General features: G+C 37.7%; 1 protein-coding gene and 1 long non-coding RNA gene across 11 annotated transcripts; one reads left to right on the forward strand and one right to left on the reverse strand.

Annotated features, from left to right (window-relative positions):
• Positions 1-1,824: 1,824 nt before the first annotated feature.
• ces3 (carboxylesterase 3) lies at positions 1,825-21,008 on the forward strand. 2 transcript variants are annotated; one of them, XM_022211437.2, is made up of 13 exons: positions 1,825-2,024; positions 8,734-8,932; positions 9,022-9,160; positions 10,300-10,433; positions 10,510-10,663; positions 12,258-12,362; positions 12,750-12,851; positions 14,945-15,085; positions 15,177-15,257; positions 16,562-16,703; positions 17,813-17,962; positions 18,780-18,852; positions 20,292-21,008. In XM_022211437.2, the coding sequence occupies exons 1-13, from the start codon at positions 1,958-1,960 to the stop codon at positions 20,473-20,475; spliced, it is 1,671 nt and encodes a 556-aa protein (XP_022067129.2). In that variant the 5' UTR covers positions 1,825-1,957; the 3' UTR covers positions 20,476-21,008. The 2 variants fall into 2 exon arrangements, with proteins under 2 accessions (XP_022067129.2, XP_022067128.2); XM_022211436.2 differs by having other exon boundaries at positions 1,827-2,024; positions 8,731-8,932.
• Positions 16,711-17,892, reverse strand: LOC127535083 (uncharacterized). Of its 9 annotated transcripts, XR_007943738.1 has the most exons (5): positions 17,745-17,892; positions 17,307-17,400; positions 17,122-17,164; positions 16,965-17,050; positions 16,711-16,923 (listed from the first exon to the last, which is right to left on the reverse strand). It is a non-coding gene; the product is annotated as an uncharacterized LOC127535083 (long non-coding RNA). The 9 variants fall into 9 exon arrangements; XR_007943741.1 differs by lacking the exons at positions 17,122-17,164; positions 17,307-17,400 and adding an exon at positions 17,221-17,300 and having other exon boundaries at positions 16,711-16,866; positions 16,965-17,036; XR_007943735.1 differs by lacking the exon at positions 17,307-17,400 and having other exon boundaries at positions 17,122-17,300.
• Positions 21,009-22,153: the final 1,145 nt, after the last annotated feature.

The raw sequence follows: 22,153 nt of genomic DNA on the forward strand, positions 1-22,153 counted from the left end.
TCATAAAGGCAGGACAGGTCCAGGTCCTTTGCTTTTATGGCCAACCGCTCACTAGAATGTTTCCAAACAAGTTCAGATTTGTAGTTTATGGGTCATGATGTGTAGCTACTATAAAACTACTCCTGCATGCAATATTCTGCAGATAAGCTTCCTGAATCCAACATATAGGTGGCTAAGGTTGAATATTTACAACAACAAGGCCTTGATGCTCATAGTACAAGTTCACAGATCTGTTTGTTCAACCTCAAGTTTTCCACTGATTCCAGAAAAGTAAACAGACAGTGTTGCCAAACCTGCCCTCAGATCTGTGTTTCATCACAGATTTATGTAAAGACCAGAGGTAAGTTGTAACTTCAGTCAATCTCATACTATTGGCGCTCTTGAACAAAAGCTTCATGCATAGTGTGGCCCTCTTAAGTTTCCAATGACTCCCACGACTCTGAATTTTCTATGACTTTCTATGGGCAAAGAAAAGGCCTTCTGGAGGAAAGTTCTGTGGTCGGTGGAACAAAAGCTGAGCAGAAATATGTTTGGAGGAGAGAAGGTGAGGCCTTTAACCCCAAGAACACTAAATCTACCATCAAGCATGGTGGTGGCAGTATCATGCTCTGTGGAACTGGAGCTTGTCCAGGCCTGTTTCATGAGTTTATTTTTTAAAATAATTCTGTTGAACCAAAAGCAATGTCTGGTTTTCATTGGTTAATTTTCATAGAATTTTTATTTATTATTACTTTTGTCAGATTCAAATTAATTCTGTTACCATTGTGGGGTTTTCTTTTCTTTCATTAACGGAGGGATACCAACAATTTTGTCCACATGTGTAAATGGAATAACAAAGGAGGAGGATTACCTCCACATTTTTCAGGAAAACCTAAAACCATCAGCAGAAGGTTGATCTTGGACACAGTTAGATGTTTCAACGAAACAATGAGCCCAAACACACATCAGACGTGGTAAAGAAATGGTTCCATCAAGATGGAATGAAGGTTCTAGACTGGTCTCCACAAAGTCCTGACTTTAACCCATCAAGACATCTAGAACCTGAAGAAACAAGTTCAGTTTAGTTGAACTGCACCAATTCTGTTCAGAGGAGGCAAAGGTAAACCAGAAGCTTGTGGACAGAAACCAAAACAGCCGAACTGAGGTGGAAATGAACAAATTTAACCAAATATTACCATCATCAGAAGATTGATCTTGGACACAGTTGGGTGTTTCAAGAAGACAATGACCCATCTAGCTGTCTGTCTATCTATCTATCTATCTATCTATCTATCTATCTATTGATGCTTATGTTGTTTCTAACCAGAAGAAACAAATCAGTAAACAAAAATTTGGCATTGTAAGGTTAATTTTGGCCTTCTCTTTGTACAGAGAGATGCAGCTTCCACATACTCGTTCTAACACTTTTCTGAATGAAGGACAAACAAGAAAGTCCTGCAGCTGTCCAAATATTCTGGACCACCTAACAGCGACTCTTACAACAGCAAGAAATCTGCAACAGCAACCAGCAGAACCTCTGCAGCTAAAGAACAATGTGTGAGCACAAAACTACAGACGTGCAGCGACACAATGAGAGCAGCTAACTTCACACTAAGTCAGATTTATTTATTTGTTCATGATCCTACATCGTGCCACCTCTCAGCCCCTCTTTTTTCCAAGAAGTAACAGAACATCTTGTGTGAAACACAAACGGTTTGCAGCTGATCAAAGAGCAGGATTTGGTGGTTTCTTGACTCAGCGGTCAGAGTCCTGTACGTGGGTTAAATCAATGCAGTGACTTTATTCCTGCTGAGGCTGTGCTCGTCACACGGAGCGGTGTGGGGGTGAAAGTGCATGTGCTGTTACTGTGTCAGTGTTTGTGTGCAGGGGAGGTACAGTAGGACGAGGGAGGAGGGTCGAGGGATATTTCTCTGAAACTACACTGTAAGTCTTTGTCTTTTGTTTGAGCCCCGGTAGGATGAGAACGGCGCTGCTCAGTGTTCACCTGCTCGTTGTGTTGACGGCCATCGCTCAGGCCTTGCCAGGTAAGAAGCTCCTCATTTAACCACCTTTAAGGCCTGCAGGGGAAGCAGAGGTTTGCATGTACGTTGGGTTTGTTGTTTTAGTTCAGGGAACCAAGTGACCAGTAAGATCAGAGCATAATAACCTAGAAATAACCGCAACTCCAAATGTTTCCATTTGTTTTAGTGCAAAAGTGAAAGTAGACTGTGAAAATGTTCACGTTCAATGAAAAATAATGAAAAAAATAAGAGCAATTCCAACAGTACTATGCCTCAGTTTGTCATTTACACGTTACAACTTACAGATCACAGTGTAAAGGAACAAAACATTTAGTCTCATGTATCTGGAACTGAACAGTCTGGTATTTTAATTTATGATGAAAAAAACTTAAGATCTCGAGATTATTGTGAATTTACTTTACGTTCCGCATCTATGTAGCAATCCTGACCACCACAAGATACATGGGTCATTCCAAATAAACCTTCTCTTTTGCAATTTTCTGCTCCATATTCATCAATAACAGGTCATAAACTATCTTGATTAGCTTGATTGGCTCAGCTTACACATCAATGGTACCATTTTTATTCCATGTTTTCTGTGTTGTTTGCTAACCCTACTCTAATCACAGTAACAGGGATGCTAATCCATGCTAACGTGATCTTTTTCTCAGCAGTAGAAGCTAGATATTTAGCTAGCTGTTACTGCTGACCAAGAGGACAAACTGACTGATGGAAAACAGTCCAGAGAATGAGTCTGATCCTGATAATATGAGGTAGAGTGAGACATTCAATCAAGGCTGACAATGTGATGAAAATATGAAAAATAGAAGAGAGGACACAGCTTTGCTCCATCCGTTCTTTAGGAAAACAGTTTGATGATGTTAATCGCATTTTATCAACCTCATATTTGTTCCTTTAAATTGTTTTTCTCATTTCACAAAAAGTGCAAAAAAACTGTCTACTATGTTAACATTGTGCATTTGAAGTTCAGTTTTTTCTGCTGCAAATCAGCTGGAAAGGATTAAAGAGTGAAGAAAATTGAAACGGTAGATGACAGAATTATGCTTTACACTGCATGTTTAAAGTATATCTAGCCTAAAACAGGGGCATTGATTTGCCTTGTTAACCTAATCTAGATAAGTTTTGTTACTCCACCAAGGAATGCGGTGGAGCTGTGTGACGATCAGTGTTGGTTTGTCTGTCTGTCTGTCTGTCAGTAACATTACTCCAAAACAGACCAACAGATTTGGATGAAATTTTCATTGAAGGTCAGAAATGACACGAGGACCAAGTGATTAGATTTTGGCAGTGATGTGGCTTACAGTCTGGATCCACAGATTTGTTAAATATTTCTGTGTCATTGTCAGAGAGTGGCACGGCGTCACTGTTACCACAACAACAAGTAAACACTACATCTGCTTCCTGCTGACGATCACATGATTGTGATCCTGCTACAAATCCACCACTGAGGACTTGTGGAGACTTATCCATCAGAAATGATGTGAGGACTGAGCAGTCTTGACAGAGTACTGGGCTCTATGAGTGGTTTTCTGGTTCAGTTGTGTTTTACCAGTTGAAGAAATTCATTTAAGTTGACCCATCAAGTCTCTTTTTGAGGGTAGTGCAACAGTTTGCATCAATCTGTTTGAGTTGCAGCATCTTTGACTAAAATTTAGTTCAACCAATAAACTATACTGACTTAAAAGAATTTCTTTATTTTAAATGACCAGTTTTACCCGTCTGAAATGAGCTTGGCCTGTTATGATTGAAGAGGGAACTTGATATCCTGAGCTTAGGGTGAAGAAAATGTTTGCAAAAATTCAATTTAATTAAGTTGTCTCAACTCTAATTTAGCTTTTAAATTATACACAATAATAGGTTGGTGCAATTAACTACAACTAAACTCATCAAAAATAATGTCTGAGACTAGTTTTCAACTGTGTTACCATTTAAATAAGTTTAAAAAACAATGCAGCAATTTGCATGAATCTTTTTGACTTGAAATATATTTATAGCAAAATTATGTTCAACCATCAAACCACACTGAGTTTCGCAAATTAGGTTTTCAATTACAGTCTAAGGAAATTAATAGATAATGACCATTTATTTAAAGACTGGTAGCATAATCAGGTAAGTTGATTACTCTAAAAATTTAAGTTGTTCCAACTAGTGTTTCCACAATTTTAAAATAATTTTACTAAGCATCATGAACATCACGACAATAACTGCATTTCTGCTCATGTACTAATTTTTAACAAATACATCTAGTCAGCAACATAATTTTGTCTGACAACAAACAATAAATGTTGTTTTGAAATACACACAATAATAAATGTGTGCAATTACCAACATTATTATGTCAACACAGCTCATTAAAATAATGTTTGCAACTTAAATAGCTTATCTTAATCAGTACACTGGATGTTTTATTGGGCAAACATGCATTTAATTAAGTTGTGAGAATAAGCTTCCTGATTTATTTTATGCTTTATGGTAGAGTGACAAACAGAAAAACTCATATTAAAATCTGGACAAGAGTTCATTAGAAGGTTTGTGGGAGACTCTGAAGTCAACTAGAAGAAGGTTCTTTGGGAATAAAATGAAGCTTTTTTGTCCATCAGATGAGACCACAAACATCACAAACACACCATCCTCACTATGAAGCATGGTGGTGGCATCATCATGATGTGAAGCATGGTGGTGGCATCATCATGATGTGAAGCACGGTGGTGGCAGCATTATGATGTGAGGCACGGTGGTGGCAGCATTATGATGTGAAGCACGGTGGTGGCAGCATTATGATGTGAAGCACGGTGGTGGCAGCATTATGATGTGAAGCATGGTGGTGGCAGCATTATGATGTGAAGCACGGTGGTGGCAGCATCATGTTATGAAGCATGGTGGTGGCAGCATCATGATGTGAAGGATGGTGGTGGCAGCATCATGATGTGAAGCATGGTGGTGGCAGCATCATGATGTGAAGGATGGTGGTGGCAGCATCATGATGTGAAGGATGGTGGTGGCAGCATCATGATGTGAAGGATGGTGGTGGCAGCATCATGATGTGAAGCATGGTGGTGGCAGCATCATGATGTGAAGGATGGTGGTGGCAGCATCATGATGTGAAGGATGGTGGTGGCATCATCATGAGATGAAGCATAGTGGTGACATCATCATGATGTGAAGCATGGTGGTGGCAGCATCATGATGTGAAGCATGGTGGTGGCATCATCATGATGTGAACCACGGTGGTGGCAGCATCATGATGTTCCTCAGCAGCAGGTCCTGGAAGGCTTTTAAAGGTAGAGGATAAAGTGAATGCAGCAAAGTCTAGAGAAATCCTGGAGGACAACCTGATGCAGTCTGGAGAGAACTGAGACTTGGAGAAGATCTGATTTTCATCAAGACAATGAACCGAAGCAAATAGTCAATTTAGACAAAAACGATTTAAAGACAACAAGGTGAATGTTCTGGAGGCCAAGTTCGAGTCCAGATCCTACAAATAACAGTTTGAGTTTCAGGTAATGAGGTATTTTGTAGCATCTCGGTGAAATTCTGACAGGTTTGTAAAACTTCTACTCTGCTTCAGGTCAGTCAGTACCTCCTCGAGCTCAGCTGGTACAGCTTTCCATTCACGGACAAAGGATTGTTAATCCACTCCTCTGAACCAGACATCCAAATCCAGCCATGTTCAGGTGCCAAGACTGAATGTGAATTGTGCCCCTCCGCCTGGCTGCCCAGAGCTTTACCGGATGAAATTACATCCATAAAACCTGACTAAAACCACTAAACTCTATTCATTCATGTTTTTTGGAACTGTGGCTGACATGTGATCAAGTGTTTTTCTGAATAAGGCATTAATGCCAAAAAGGGATTCTAGCAGCTCCAGGAAAATTAGTTACCCCAAACTGAAAGCTTTTCCTTTACAGCTGTCTGAATGGAGAAGGACTCTGTTTAGTACCTGTTGCAAAATAAACACAGAAAACTGGATGTTTTGATTAAATATTCAGTTGTTTCCACTGCAAATCAACAGAAATGTTGGAGGCAAATATTCTTCACACTCAACTGTACGTAATAAAAAAAAGAGTTCGTCTGAGAAAAACTCACTGTGGCATTCCTAACGGAAAAATAAAGTTCTTTGAATTGAATTAAATTGAACCGATTTCATGAATCCAGCTTCACATCATGATGCTGCCACCACCATGCTTCATATCATGATGATGTCACCACCATGCTTCATATCATGATGATGTCACCACCATGCTTCATATCATGATGCTGCCACCACCATGCTTCCCATCATGATGCTGCCACCACCATGCTTCATATCATGATGATGTCACCACCATGCTTCATATCATGATGATGTCACCACCATGCTTCATATCATGATGCTGCCACCACCATGCTTCCCATCATGATGCTGCCACCACCATGCTTCACATCATGATGATGTCACCACCATGCTTCATATCATGATGCTGCCACCACTGTGCTTCATATCATGATGCTGCCACCACCATGCTTCATATCATGATGATGTCACCACCATGCTTCATATCATGATGCTGCCACCACCGTGCTTCCCATCATGATGCTGCCACCACCATGCTTCCCATCATGATGCTGCCACCACCGTGCTTCATATCATGATGCTGCCACCACCGTGCTTCCCATCATGATGCTGCCACCACCGTGCTTCCCATCATGATACTGCCAAAACCTTGCTTCACATTATGATGCTGCCACCACCATGCTTCACATCATGATGCTGCCACCACCGTGCTTCCGATCATGATACTGCCACCACCATGCTTCACATCATGATGCTGCCACCACCGTGCTTCACGGTAGTGATGGTGTGGTTTTCATGATGCTCAGTGTTTGGTGACCACCAAACATAGCATCTAGTCTGAATGTTAAAAAGCTCCATTTTGATCTCATTGTGCCAAAGAATATTCTTCCAGTCTCCATGTACAGTATCTTCTGGGAAACTGTAGTCCAGATTTAATCCATTTTTTTTTCAGCTCTATCTTATTTGTCAAAAAGCTTTGACTGGTGAAGAACAGGCTACAGTTGGTGTACGAGCGATCTGTTCCATTTCAAATGCTGAAACTCCTTCAGGGGAAGTCATAGGTGTCTTGGTGGCCTCCCTCACTAGTTTTTCTAGCACAGTAATTCAGTTTTTGATGACGACCTGCTAGAGGCAGATTTACATATTTCTTACTGATCGATTTAACTGGATTCCAAGTGATATTCAGTGACCTCCCCTGACCGATGCTTTCTGACAACCTTTTCACAGAGTTATTTGGAGTATTGTTTAGTCTTTATGGTATTGTTATGTCCAGGAGGACTGATCCACTGGTGACTGGACCTTCCAGATGATCTCTGTTTCACTATTTGTTCAGCGAGGTTACCATCAGTTAACTAGTTTGGACACATCCTCCAGTGCATAACACCTCCTCATGTAAAAAACAGAGATAACAGCCCACACTCTGGCATCACAAACCAAACAGTCAGCCCACACATTTACAACGCAAACAGAATTCCTGAAAATCTTCACTCTGCAAGGAGTTTTCCAAAAGCTCACTGTTCAGTGACTCAACAGGCTGAGGACGAAAGGCGGAAAGACATGGGAAAGCTGCAAACTCAGTTGTAATTTCTTAGGTTACCATTTATTTTATATTAAGTATTTTTTCATTCCTATTGTATATTTGTGCATTTTTGTTTCTAGGATAAGCCCTGTGACAGACTGGTGACCTGTCCAGGGTGTCCCCTGCCTTCACCCGAGTCAGCTGGGATAGACTCCAGCACCCCCCGTGACCCTAGTGAGGATAAAGCGGTGTATAGAGAATGGATGGATGGATGGATGTTTCTAGGATAACTATGTGGTGTCAGTGGAGTGTCTTTCAACTTGTTCACCATGCCTGTGTGCACGTTGCATGAGAATAGGGCTCAGAGAAAAATGCTTGAGGTCCACCTAAAGAGATTTTTCTTTAGAGAAATGTTTTGTCTTTGGAAACTTAGCATTTCCTACACAGTGTGGAAAGCTTGCATTAACCCTTTGATACGCAGTGTGCATCAGGAGATACCCATTTTCCATCGGATTTGGGTCACTTTTGACCCATGTTGCACATCAAAGGGTTAAGGTTGAAATGAAACACCATTGTATAGTCAATAGATGAGGAGAAAACCCTGAGATTTCTGTTTGCATGAATGCTGTTAAAATTGTGCTTTTGTTTTGAGAATCTGGACTAACTAAAGTTTTTTCCATACTGTATACAATCTACAACTTACCAATGAACAATGAGGCGTTTTTGTGCTTTTTAAAGCTAACAGTACATGTCGATAAGGCCTTAAGCGTCAGTGTTTTTCTATTAAGCGTCCTGTAGGTGGTGCCAGTATAAAGGTGCTTTTAATATCTGTATGTCTAAAAAAAATCTATATAGAGACAGTAAAATAAGATTTTTACTGTATTTATGAGTATATTTGTTCCCAAATTCCAGTGTCAAAGTTTACAGTGACGTCATATAAACGCGTGTGCTCGGTAATTGTACACCAACATGATGAATAAAGTGCAGAAATACCCGGAAAACGCCAGAAAAACAACATGCTCTACTATAACTGTACAACAAAACAACCTGCTGACACACTGGACTTGTTTGGAAACTGTAAGCCCAGAAAACCCAGTTGTGGCGTTTGTGTAACACTCAAACCTTTGTGTCTTCAGCAGGGAGCAGCGACCTCGTGATCTCTCTGAAAAATGGCCGAATCAGAGGAGAGTATGTGACTGCTAAAGGCACAGAGAGGAGGGTGAAGCAGTACCTGGCGATCCCCTTCGCTCGGCCTCCCGTCGGGCCTCTTCGCCTGGCTGCTCCCCTGGATGTGGAGTCCTGGGAGGGTGAACGAGACGGAACAAAGCAGCCGCCAATGTGAGACCAGAACCAGACCATGACTCAGAATTCAACACAACAAGACCTTCTCTGACTCCTCGTCCTTCTTCTTCTCGTCTGTGTCTCAGGTGCATCCAGGATCCAGACATAGTGGTGAATGTCTCAAAAACCATGTCGCTAGAATTCACCCCACCGGAGCTCTCAGAGGACTGTCTGTATCTGAACGTCTACACTCCAGCTGAAGCAACAGCAGCCGACAAACTGCCTGTAAGTTACACACACATCATTATAAGTGACAACAAAGAGACACGAAATGACCACAAAGTGATACAAAGGAAAAACTAGGACAAAAAAATTACTACCAAGAGATGCAAAACAACCACAAGACGATGCAAAATATCTACAAAAAAGACGCAATGTGACCTGAAGGAGACACAATAGGACCAACAAAAAGAACAAGACAAAAAAGAACCACAATTCAAAGGGAACAAAAACACAAACAGGCAGAAAACAACAACAAAGAGATGCAAAACAACTGCATAGAGACACAAACAACCAACAAAGAGACAGAAAACAACCACAAAGAGACACAAAACAAAAACAGACACAAAACAACCACAGACAGAAAACAGAAACAAAGAGACACAAAACAACCAAAAACAGACAGAAAACAGAAACAAACAGGCACAAAACATCCACAAACAGACAGAAACAGAAACAAACAGACACAAAACAACCAAAACAGGCAGAAAACAGAAACAAACAGACACAAACAACCACAAACAGACAAAAACAGAAACAAACAGGCACAAAACAACCACAAGATGCAAAACAACCATGAAGAACCAAAAAAAATCAACCACCAAGAGACAGAAACCACCACAGAGACACAAAGCAACCACAAAAAAGACAGCAAACAAACAAAAAGAGGCACAAAACAACCACGAGATGCAAAGCAACCACAGAGAGATGGAAAACAACCACAAAGAGACACAAAACAACTATAAAGAGACGCAGAATAACCACTATCAGATGGACAAAAACTACAAAGAGACGAGAAACAACAACAAAAAGACACAAAACAACCACTTAGAGACAGAAAAACAACTACAAAGAGAGACAAAACAAGAACAAAAAGGCACAAAACAACCACACAGAGACAGAAAACAACCACAAAGAGACACAAAACAAAAACAAATAGAATGAAAACAACCACAAAGAGACACACAACACCCACAAACAAACACAATAGAACCACAAACAGACCCAAAACAATGACAAAAAGACATTACCGGAGACAGACGGATGCAAAGAACAGAATTTCAAAATGCAAAAGACTACAAAACAACTCAAAATAACAGAGACATTAAAATCCATAAAGACATAAAAATTGTGTTGTGTTTCAGGTGATGGTGTGGATCCATGGAGGAGGCCTGGCGATGGGTGCAGCTTCTCAGTTTGACGGCGCTCCACTGGCGGCCTATGAAAACATGGTGGTGGTCATCATTCAGTACCGTCTGAACATCCTGGGGTTCCTGAGGTAAGGAGGTGTTCTGCTCTTCACAGTGATTCTCGGTGAACCTGAAGCCAGCGTCCTGACTGTTCCTCTTCCAAAGCACCGGAGACAGTCACGCTCAGGGGAACTGGGGCTTCCTGGACCAGCTGAAGGCTCTGAGCTGGGTTCAAGAAAACATCGAGGCCTTCGGAGGAGATCCTCAAACCGTCACAGTGGCTGGAGAATCTGCAGGAGGCATCAGTGCATCCATACTGGTAAAAACACTGAAGCAAAGTTCATGATGTGTGTTTGAGTGTTGGTGGTTCCTTAGGAGTTTTCCCCCATCCTTTAGTCTTCCAAATTGATTCATTTTCAAGCTAAAAACGTTTTTCTTAGGCAAGAATTTACAAAAAAAAGACTCTTAAGTGTCAAAGTAATAGTAGATTTCTCCAAAATAATGTCAACAACAAAAAAATTAAATGTAAAATGTGTGATTGCATAAGTATTAACTTCCTTTAAAATGACTCTGTCCTCAAAAACTGAGTGGCCAAGCAAGAAAGAAACTAGTGAGGAAGGCCACCAAGACACCTATGAGTCCTCTGAAGGAGTTACAAGCTTCAGCAGCTGAAATGTGAGTAGCAAAGAGATGCTTCTCATCATGATGCTGCCACCACCGTGCTTCACATCATGATGCTACCACCACCATGCTTCATATCATGATGCTGCCACCACCATGCTTCACATTATGATGCTGCCACCACCGTGCTTCACATCATGATGCTGCCACTACCATGCTTCACATTATGATACTGCCACCACCATGCTTCACATTATGATGCTGCCACCACCATGCTTCATATCATGATGCTGCCACCACCATGCTTCACGTCATGATGCTCTCACCACCGTGCTTCATATCATGATGCTGCCACCACCATGCTTCACATTATGATGCTGCCACCACCATGCTTCATATCATGATGCTGCCACCACCATGCTTCACGTCATGATGCTCTCACCACCGTGCTTCACATTATGATGCTGCCACCACCATGCTTCATATCATGATGCTGCCACCACCATGCTTCACATTATGATGCTGCCACCACCATGCTTCATATCATGATGCTGCCACCACCATGCTTCACGTCATGATGCTCTCACCACCGTGCTTCACATCATGATGCTGCCGCCACCGTGCTTCACGTCATGATGCTGCCGCCACCGTGCTTCACGTCATGATGCTGCCACCACCGTGCTTCACGTCATGATGCTGCCACCACCGTGCTCCACGTCATGATGCTGCCGCCACCGTGCTTCACGTCATGATGCTGCCACCACTATACTTCACATCATGATGCTGCCACCACCGTGCTTCATATTGGAAATAATGTGTTTGTGATGAGACGTTCAGTGTTTGGTGTTCAACAGATATAGTATCTCGTGATAGATATTATGGTAGCCAAAACTCTCCATTCTGGTCTCCTCAGATCAAAAAGCTTTCTTCCCGTTGACTTCTCCACATGTCATCTGATGAGCTCTAGTTCAGATTTAATATGAGCTTTTTTCAACAGGAGTTATAGGTGTCTTGGTGTCCTCCCTCACTATTTTTTTCTTGCTTGTTCACTCATCGCTTTAAAGGAAATGAATACTTATGCAATCACCAGTTTACATTTTGTATGTTTAATTATTTTGTTTATTATTTTGTATATTTTTTTATTAAAAAATCCAAATCAAACTGACCATGATTCAATGTTGAAAAGCAGTCAAAGAGGAAAACTTCCAAAGGGGGTTGAATATGTTTTATTGGTACTGTATATTTATCATTTATTGTGTCCAATTACACATTTTTTCCTTCATTTTGAACAGACTTTGTCTCCAAAAGCCAAAGGACTGTTCCACAGGGCAATTTTCCAAAGTGGAGTAGCAACACTTGGGACCTACACCACCAGCAATCCTCTGACTTACGCCCAGGTACTAAATATGAATTCTAATTGTACTCATTTAATTATTTTACTATATCAGGACAGTTAACTAAGGTGAGCACACATAACTATGATGGAAAACATTTGAACAAGCAGAAATTGGACATTCAAAACACACAGTGGTGGAATGACATCACAATAGTAGCTTTGCAAAGATATAATTAGATTTTTTTTAGATATTGTCTTAATTATCTGGGTTATTGAGACTTTCTTTTTAAGTCCAGGAAACACAAAAAGTTGGCAAATTAGGTTTAGCCTCGGCTAGCTCATCAGCTAACAGCTAGCTAGCAGCACGGCAGTTATTGCATTTAGTTTTCCCTTCTGTTTTCTTTTCTCATCAGTAATTCATATATTTGTGATTTCTGTTTATTCTCAGATTGTCGCCAACCTCACTGAATGCAGCCACAGCAGCACAGAAGAAATTGTCCGCTGTATCAAGGGAAAGAGCAAAGACGAGCTCGTCACTGCAACCAAAAAGGTGAATCTCGTTAAGATGTTAGCGGAATTTAATCATTCTGATTGCATATTTTGTTCAGCGTTTGATGAAAATGGGCAGACATTTGCTTGCCATGAAGGATTGCAACAAAAGCGGAATTGTGTTATTTGAAATTTATTAGACTGAAACTGAATTCCAATAAACTCGAAAGCGAATATAAAGTCTTGAAATTGAATTCAGTTGCTCTGTATGTGGCCTTCAGTGAAGACTTAACTCTCTTCATTCACTGTTCATGAATAAAATTCAGTTTAATAAGACACATAAATGGGGCACTGAGGATTTCAAAATAAATGATTCCGTTTTTGTTTTATTAGATTTCTCAGTTTTTCAGATGTGTGTCTCATTAAACTGAACTCTATCTCAAGATGTTAGATTCACTTCCAAGTTTATGGGAATTCAATTTCAGTAATAAATTCAATTTTGATTTTATTTTGAAATTGAATTTATTTTCTTACTCAGTGTCTTGCATGTATGTCTCATTAAACAGAATGAAATCTGAAGACATTTCATTCATTTTCAAGTTCAAGGGAATTCAGTTTCAATCCAATAAATTCAGTTTCATTTATAATTTGATGTTAGTTTTATTAGATTAGTCAGTAACTCGGAAATGTGCCTCATTAAACTGAATAAATCTCAAGACTTTACATTCATTTTCCAGTTTATGGGAATTCAGTTTCAGTCTAATAGATTCAGTTTCAGTTTCTATTTGAAACTGAATTTTTTTTAGATTATTCAGTTCCCTGAATGTGCATCCCATTAAACTGAATTTAACCTCAAAATATTACTTTCACTTTTAAGAAAATTTTGTTTTAATCAAATCAATTCAGTTTCACTTTCAATTTGAAGTTTAATCTATTAGACTACTTACTGCTTCAAATGTGCACCTTATTAAACTGAATTCAGTCTCAAGTTTCAATCCAATAAATTCAATTTCATATTCAGTAATTCAAGTGCAATTTATTTTATATAAGTTAAACATATTAATTCAAATTCAGTTTCTGGTGGTAAATATTTCTGCCCAAATAAAACCTTAGATTAACCTCGATGTAAAATAAAAATGACACATCTTGAATCCCTATAATCAATGCAAAACACTGAATTAATTGCCATTTTTATGTAATTAGTAAATGTTTTATTGTGGTTTTACTTTTACTGTATCACACAGATTTGAGTATTTTATACACTGTGTGCGCTTTGGAAGTTTATTCATCTGCTTTGCTTGTTTTAGTTGGTGTCTAACATTGTTTTTATTATTATTAATATTCTGCAGGCATTTAAATAAGCTCAGTAGGTTTTTAACTTCAGTCTTTGAGGGTGAGAATATTTACTTTATTTATATTGTACTGTCCATGTTAAATAAACCAACAATAAATAAATACAATTCAATGTCACTGTTTATAAGGAACGTGTTATATTATATTTTAACTCTCGTGTCATCCTGCAGGTCAAACTGACCCGTTTTAAAGTTTGAAAATGTGGGAAAAAAATATATTTTCACAGTGAAACTTCTGATGTCCACATTTGCAACATTTTTGGCAAATCTTTGAAAATTTTTTGGTGGAAAAAAAGAAATGTTAAAAATGTTTTCTTTAAGAACATTCACAATAAAATCACATAAAAATGTATGTGAATGTTCTTAAAGAAAATAGTAGAAGTTTTACTGATATATGCATAATCACTTTAGATATTTTTAGGATTTTTTTATCGGAAGATTTTTCCTCATTTTTTAAAAAAAATTTTACAAGAATTTTCTTGCCAGATTTGTGTGATTTTTTAAATAAAACTTTCAAGGGAAACTTTTAAGGAATTATTGGAATTTTCTTCCTTGAGGTTTTGCAAATTTTCTGAAATTTGTTAATTTTTTTTTGCTGAATTTTTGGATTTTTTTCAGACAAGGAAACAATATCTTTCAGTACCTGTAAATGAGGACAACAGGAGGGCTGAAATTACATCCACAGAAATGGAAATCTAACATCAGAGACTTCATTCTAGCCACCAGATGGCAGCCTCAGCTTGGTTCCTCCTTCATGTCCTGAGACTGTTAGTGTTCAGTAATGATCATACTTTATGTTCAGATGAGGATTTTCCTGGGAGCCGTGGTGGACGGAGACTTCCTGAGCGACACGGCCGTGGAGCTTCTGAAGAGGAAAGAGGTTCTGAAGGTTCCGGTGATGATGGGGATCACCAACCACGAGTTTGGATGGATTCTGCCTCAGGTTCCCTCAGACCTCACGTTTTTCTTCCTGGTTTCATCCCCTCTGTTCTTGCTGTTGTTACTCAACGTTCTGCTGTTCTTTGTGTCTCCAGAGCTTCGCCCCTCCTGGCTGGGAGAACGGGATGAACAGGGAGGCGGTGCTGGCGGTGGTCAACATGTTCAACCCTACAGGGGTGAGAAAAACTGAGAAGTCAGTATGACATGACTGCATGCTCTTTTCTAACTTTAAAGCAACAGGAAATATAGAGACAAATATGCACACTGATGGACCCCTGAGAAGTAAACATTATTAAAGACAGAAAATAAAAAGTAGTTAAATTGCACTTAAACTTTATTAAATTAGATTGAATTAAATAAATTAAATTAAATGTCTAATTGTTGGCATAACATTTATTTAAACAAATATAATGAAATTATTTTTGGGGGGAAAATTTAATTTTGTTATTATTATTATTTATTCATTTTTTGTTATATTATTATTATTACTTTTATGGTTTTAATTCAATGCATTTTATCTTGTTTTAATTTCATTTAATTTAAATATTTAGAAATTTCTGACACTTCTTTCTATGCACATTGAATTACAAAATGACACTTTTAAATAATTCAATTTAATTTAATGTAATTCAGTTATAATTTGCTGTGATTTATTTTAATTTAATCAACATTTTTCCTGCAGCAGGTTATTGATTTTATATATATATATATATATATATATATATATATATATATATATATATATATATATATATATATATATATATAATTGAATTAAATAGTTTCTTGTTTGTATTGGTTTAACTTAATTAGTTAAATTATTTTTTATTTTCATTTATTGTTGTGATTACTTTAATTTATTTTAATTATAATTTGTTGTGATTTATTTTCATTCAATCAACATTTTTCCTGCAGCCGGTAAATTATTTTTTTGTTTTATTTTATTAAATTAAATTAAATCATTTCTTGTTGGGATTGCATTAATTGAATTATTATTTTTGATTTATTGCAATTTAAGTAACTTTTTTCTCTGGTAGTTTAAATTAATTAATTTATTTTTATTCATTGTTGTGATCACTTTAATTATTACTTGCATTTTTTTTAAATTTAATCAGCATTTTTCCTGTCAAAAATGTTAAATTATTTATTGTTGTGACTACTTTAATTTGTCCCTTTTTCTGTTGTAATGAAAAGAAATGCAATTAAACTCAATTTAATTTAATTTAATTATAGATCTACATGTGTATCCACATGTCTCTATACACATTTAAATACAAACAAAGCACAAGTCATTCAGTCTGAATGTTGTTGTTGTTTAGTTTTGTTTTTTTTTCCACAGTTCCTCTGCCCAGGCACCTGAAACGTAAACAATTAATAACAGCAGAGAAAAAAATGCTATTTTTTAATAAACAGTTCCACTGCCATGTGACATACAGGAGGACAGAAAATAAGTTCTTCTGTTATCACGTCTCTGTTTTAGGCGTCTGCAGAGAACAACCTTATCATAGACGAATACCTGAAAGATGCTAAAACTCCAGAAGAGATTAGAGACGCTTTCACAGAAATCATCGGAGATCTGCTGATGACGCTGCCGGTGGTGATGGTGGCCGGATACCACGCAGGTAAGGAACCCGTCCATCATTTTCTGCCAACACCGCTGCAGCTTGTAGATCCTTTAATCTCATTTCTACAGTTTAAAGAGTCACCAGGAGACAAATCTTCATGTCTGACCATCATCTAACCTTCACCGTCTAACCTTCACCGTCTAACCTTCACCGTCTAAACCTTCACCGTCTAACCTTCACCGTCTAACCTTCACCGTCTAAACCTTCACCGTCTAACCTTCACCGTCTAACCTTCACCGTCTAAACCTTACGTCTAACCTTCACCGTCTAACCTTCACCGTCTAAACCTTCACCGTCTAACCTTCACCGTCTAACCTTCACCGTCTAAACCTTCACCGTCTAACCTTCACCGTCTAACCTTCACCGTCTAACCTTCACCGTCTAACCTTCACCGTCTAACCTTCACCGTCTAAACCTTCACCGTCTAAACCTTCACCGTCTAACCTTCACCGTCTAACCTTCACCGTCTAACCTTCACCGTCTAACCTTCACCGTCTAACCTTCACCGTCTAACCTTCACCGTCTAACCTTCACCGTCTAACCTTCACCGTCTAAACCTTCACCGTCTAACCTTCACCGTCTAACCTTCACCGTCTAAACCTTCACCGTCTAACCTTCACCGTCTAACCTTCACCGTCTAACCTTCACCGTCTAAACCTTCACCGTCTAACCTTCACCGTCTAACCTTCACCGTCTAACCTTCACCGTCTAACCTTCACCGTCTAACCTACCTTCCACCGTCTAACCTTCACCGTCTAACCTTCACCGTCTAAACCTTCACCGTCTAACCTTCACCGTCTAACCTTCACCGTCTAAACCTTCACCGTCTAACCTTCACCGTCTAAACCTTCACCGTCTAACCTTCACCGTCTAAACCTTCACCGTCTAACCTTCACCGTCTAACCTTCACCGTCTAAACCTTCACCGTCTAACCTTCACCGTCTAAACCTTCACCGTCTAACCTTCACCGTCTAACCTTCACCGTCTAACCTTCACCGTCTAACCTTCACCGTCTAACCTTCACCATCTAACCTTCACCATCTAAACCTTCACCATCTAAACCTTCATCCTGTAGACCTTCATGTTTCTTCTCTGCTGGTGTTTAGATGCTGGAGCTCCGGTCTACATGTATGAGTTTGTGTATCGAGCTCAGGTCCACAAAGACAACCGTCCGAGCTTCGTGAAGGCCGACCACGCTGACGACGTCGGCTTCATGTTTGGAGCTTGTTTCTGGAACGGAGCCGTAAAAATCCTGGGTACGCTCTGAAAAATCAACAACTTTTAAATGTTTTTAAACAATTTACTGTTATTTTACAGATTTCCCCTCTTTTGTTAAATTAATTCTTCTTTATTTCTGTCATTTTACAGGAAAGTGAAATCACAAAAATAAAGTTTTAATTTACATTCTAGCCTTAATTAATTAATTTACTTTCTATTTAGCTATAAAGTAACAGTTAATATACATAATCATATATTTATGAATTTTTATTTACACTTTTGGCCTGTTTTTTTTTTTTAAATTTAGGCATATTTCTACTTTTTGTGTGATTTTGCTTGTTAATTTTACTAATTATATAACAAAACGGGTAAAATCTATAAAATAACAGTTAAAAATGATTTATTATTTTTAATCCTTCATACATATATTTACTTTAAACAGAAGCACCGTTAAATAATGTTTTATTTTTTAAATGTATTTTTATATTTATTTTTTAAACATTGCTAACGGATTACTATTTGTAAAAACACAGACTATACTAAACTATACAGACTAGATGTTACTTACATTTTTGTCCTTTTTTTAAGGACCGTTAACATTTAAATTAATGTTTTGGTTGTGGTTGGTCAACCATCATCACCCTTTTTGTTAGATAACTAGTAAATTATCTGGTAAAATCACACAAAAGCTACTAATTTACATTAAAAATCGCCCAAAATTGCATATAACAATAAGTTATTTTTTAAAATTACGGTCTGTTTTTCCATGTTAAATCAGATAAACAGCATCACTATATTCCAGATTGTGTTTAAAGGGTTCCAGTGTTTCATTTTATGATTTAAATTGTTTTTCAGGCGCTGTCACAGCCGACGATGAAAGTTTATGTCGGACGATGATGTCTTACTGGGCCAACTTTGCTCGAACTGGGTGAGTCACAACATCATTAAAGCTGCAAGAACAAATACTTTTACCAACAGAAAAGTTTTATTGAGTTTAATTCAACTTCATTTTAGCATACAATAAATAATATATTTTATTAAAGTCATTTTAACAAATGTATTATAGTACAACAGTTGAAACAAGGAAACTGTGATCGAGATGTTTACTGAAGTTTCAAATTTAACCTGATTTTGGACCATTTTTAGATAATAAATCAACAGAAAACTGTTAAATGGAGCACAGAGCATTAATACACAGGCCTTTTTAGCTCATTGTTCTTGTTTTTACCTCGACATATTTATAGTTTGCTTCTTTCTCACAGCTCTAATCTGCTTAATTTCCAGCAAAAACAGAATAATAATGATAAATAAAACCAAAAACAATCTAATAAACCCACTTTCGTCTATGTACATAGCACCAAACAGACTAAGTAAAAGTAAAAGGACCCAATAGTGGAATAAAAAAAAAATCTGTAAAAATCAATGTTTGGTTTTTGCTTTTTTTTTGTCATTTTATTTACAGAAATGTATTGAAATTAAAATCTAAATATATTTTTGTAAGTAAAATGACTGATTTTGTCACTTTAATTGATTTAAATCAGCTAAAACCATTATTACAGCATTTTAAAGATATTTCTCTTTTTTTAAAAGAAGAAAATCAAAAATTTATGTTTGGCTGTAAAATTTCACTTTAATTTTTCATTTTTTTTGTAATTTTACTTCCAAAAATGTATTGAAGTTGTAATTTCAATGAATTTTTCTAATATTAATTGTATTTAAATCAGCTAAAGCAGCATTTTACAGATATCTGTCGTCTTTTTGAAAGAAAAAATGTGAAAATCTTATTTTGTAATGTGGGTATTATTATGAAAAAGTATCAGAAGTAGAAGTAATCAATGCAGAAAATGTTTTAAGGTTCCTTAAAAAAATGGAAATATTGTCCTCATGAAAAAAATCTGTGTTTGATTATAAAGTTTCTCAGCTTTAATTTAGCATTGTTTTGTGATTTCACTGACAAAAGTGCATTTAAAATTACAAACTATATACATCTTTATTTGCATGTAAATCAGTTAAAAACATTATTACAGTATGTTACGGATATCTGTTGGGGCTTTTTTGAAAGAAAAAATCTGAAAATGTTATTTTATAATGTGACTATTATCCTGAAAGTTCAGAAAAGTGACTTCTGAATAATATAGTTTGTCCAAGTTGGATTGTTGCAGCAAATATACACAGAATTCAGTCAAATAAAGACAAATTCATGAAAATTTAATGCCTAAAATTAGGAAATATGAAGATGCATGGATGTAGACAAAATAATTAAATCTACTGAGCATCAAAATTGTAAATTAGCATTTTAAATTTGTGTAATAAATAGTCAAATTTATAGTAAAGGCACAGTGAAACAGTTCCTCCTGTCTGTCCCAGCTCCCCCAGCGGTCCTGGTCTGGTCTCGTGGCCTCAGTACGACCGTCAGAAGCAGCAGTACATGGAGCTGGATGTGACCCAGACGGTCAAACAGAAGCTGAAGAAGGACCGGGTCCACTTCGCCACCGTCAGCCTCCCCCAGAAGCTGCAGCAGTTAGCGGCAGCAGCTAAAGACGCTAACTGAAGCTCTGCAGCCTTTCTTTTAGAGTTTGTTGTCGTTTTACGCCTCCACACTGTGATTAATCTGGGGCCTGTTGGTGGATTTACCGGCTTCTGCTCCAAAATCTTATAATTCCGTGTTTTGTAACGTAGCTGTAATTAAAGGAAATCTCTTCAGTGGAAAGAAAGAAGTCGTGTTTGTTGTTTCGACACCCTGATGACGCTGTGAAATGATTTGGAAGCAGGCTGCAGCGGGTAGTTTTATTACTAATTCAACTGCTGCATTTATTTACAGCGTCAAAAAGATCCACCTTTACGTCTGGTTCTGTCTCGACATCTGTTCAAACCCAGAAGATTCCATCCAATATGGTAGAAAAGAGAAAAAAAACTTTAACAGTTTGGAACCAACTAGAGTTTGACATTTTTGCATAAAAATAAGTATAATTTTGTCATCAAAGCGGTTACTGATTGATTCTCTGTTGACTGACTTTAATTTAGTGATAAATAACTGCAGGAAGATGTTTGAGCTCATTTACCAAAATAAAAGCTTTACTGTGATGATTGATTGTGGATGGACCACTGGAGGGACAGAGGCCCAGTTGATAACATTTATTGATTGAAGGGCAGTCAGACAACTGCAAAGATATGCAAACCCCACAAAAAAGCAAAATAAAACAACCACAGAGAAACACAGAACGACAGAAATGTGATACAAAACAGCCACAAGAACACAGAGCCAAAAAAGACACGAAATGACCCTAACAAGACCCAGAATTACAAAGAAAAACACAGAACGACTCAAGCTGACAACAAAGAGCCACAAAACAACAAAATATGCAAAAAATACTACAACTAAGTGCAAAACAGCCACAAAAAGACACAAAACGTCTCAGACTCGAACTGACTTTAAAGAGATTTCAAACAATCATGCAAGATTCAGAATGATTACAAACACAAAACGACCTCAATGACACATCAAATGCTGCAAATAGACAAAAAACACAACCCCAACAGGTGCAAATAGGTCATGAAGAGACACAAAATGACCAAAATGAGATACAAAACAGCTATGAAAAGGCACAAAGCAACTCTACAATTACCAGAAACACGCGCAGAAAGAGGCTAAATGACCATAAAGCAACCGTAAATAGACATTAACACAAACATATACAAAAATGTACAAAAGTCTTCAGCTGACCACAAAGAGAGACAAAACAACCACAAAAGATGCAAATAACCACATGAGGACACGAGGTGAACACAATGGCACACAAAGCAGCCACAAACAGACAAAAATTACTGAAATCCGACACAAAAACGACCTCAAAATATTTGAAATAACTTTAAACAGATGTAAAATAACTACAAATTGACATGAAGCAACCGCAAAGAGACACAAAAGGACTCAGAATTACCACAAAAAACATAAAAAAGATTTAAACTAATGACAGAGAGACACAAAACAACCAAGAAGAGACACAAATAAGTAAAAAAAACCTCCCAAAAATGATGAAAAATGGCCATAAAACAACCGCAGAGGCACGAAATAACTCAAAATTAGAACAAACAGATGCAAAAATAGACAAAAACGCACTACCTGATTACAATAAGACATATGAAACAACGACAGTAAAGCTGATGAGCCACAAGATGAAGCTATGGGAAAAAGTAGTTGAAGCTAGGCTAAGGGCAGAGGTGAACAT

Source organism: Acanthochromis polyacanthus, chromosome 8 (genome assembly GCF_021347895.1).
Source record: "Acanthochromis polyacanthus isolate Apoly-LR-REF ecotype Palm Island chromosome 8, KAUST_Apoly_ChrSc, whole genome shotgun sequence".
Taxonomy (NCBI): Eukaryota; Metazoa; Chordata; class Actinopteri; family Pomacentridae; genus Acanthochromis; species Acanthochromis polyacanthus.

What these genes read in the sequence shown, in the direction of transcription:
- ces3 (XM_022211436.2), top strand. Translation starts at nt 1,958, where the DNA reads ATGAGAACGGCGCTGCTCAGTGTTCACCTGCTCGTTGTGTTGACGGCC. An exon ending in CATCGCTCAGGCCTTGCCAG is followed by an intron (nt 2,025 to 8,730) that starts GTAAGAAGCTCC and finishes TTGTGTCTTCAG; the next exon opens with CAGGGAGCAGCGACCTCGTG. An exon ending in TCGTCACTGCAACCAAAAAG is followed by an intron (nt 12,852 to 14,944) that starts GTGAATCTCGTT and finishes CTTTATGTTCAG; the next exon opens with ATGAGGATTTTCCTGGGAGC.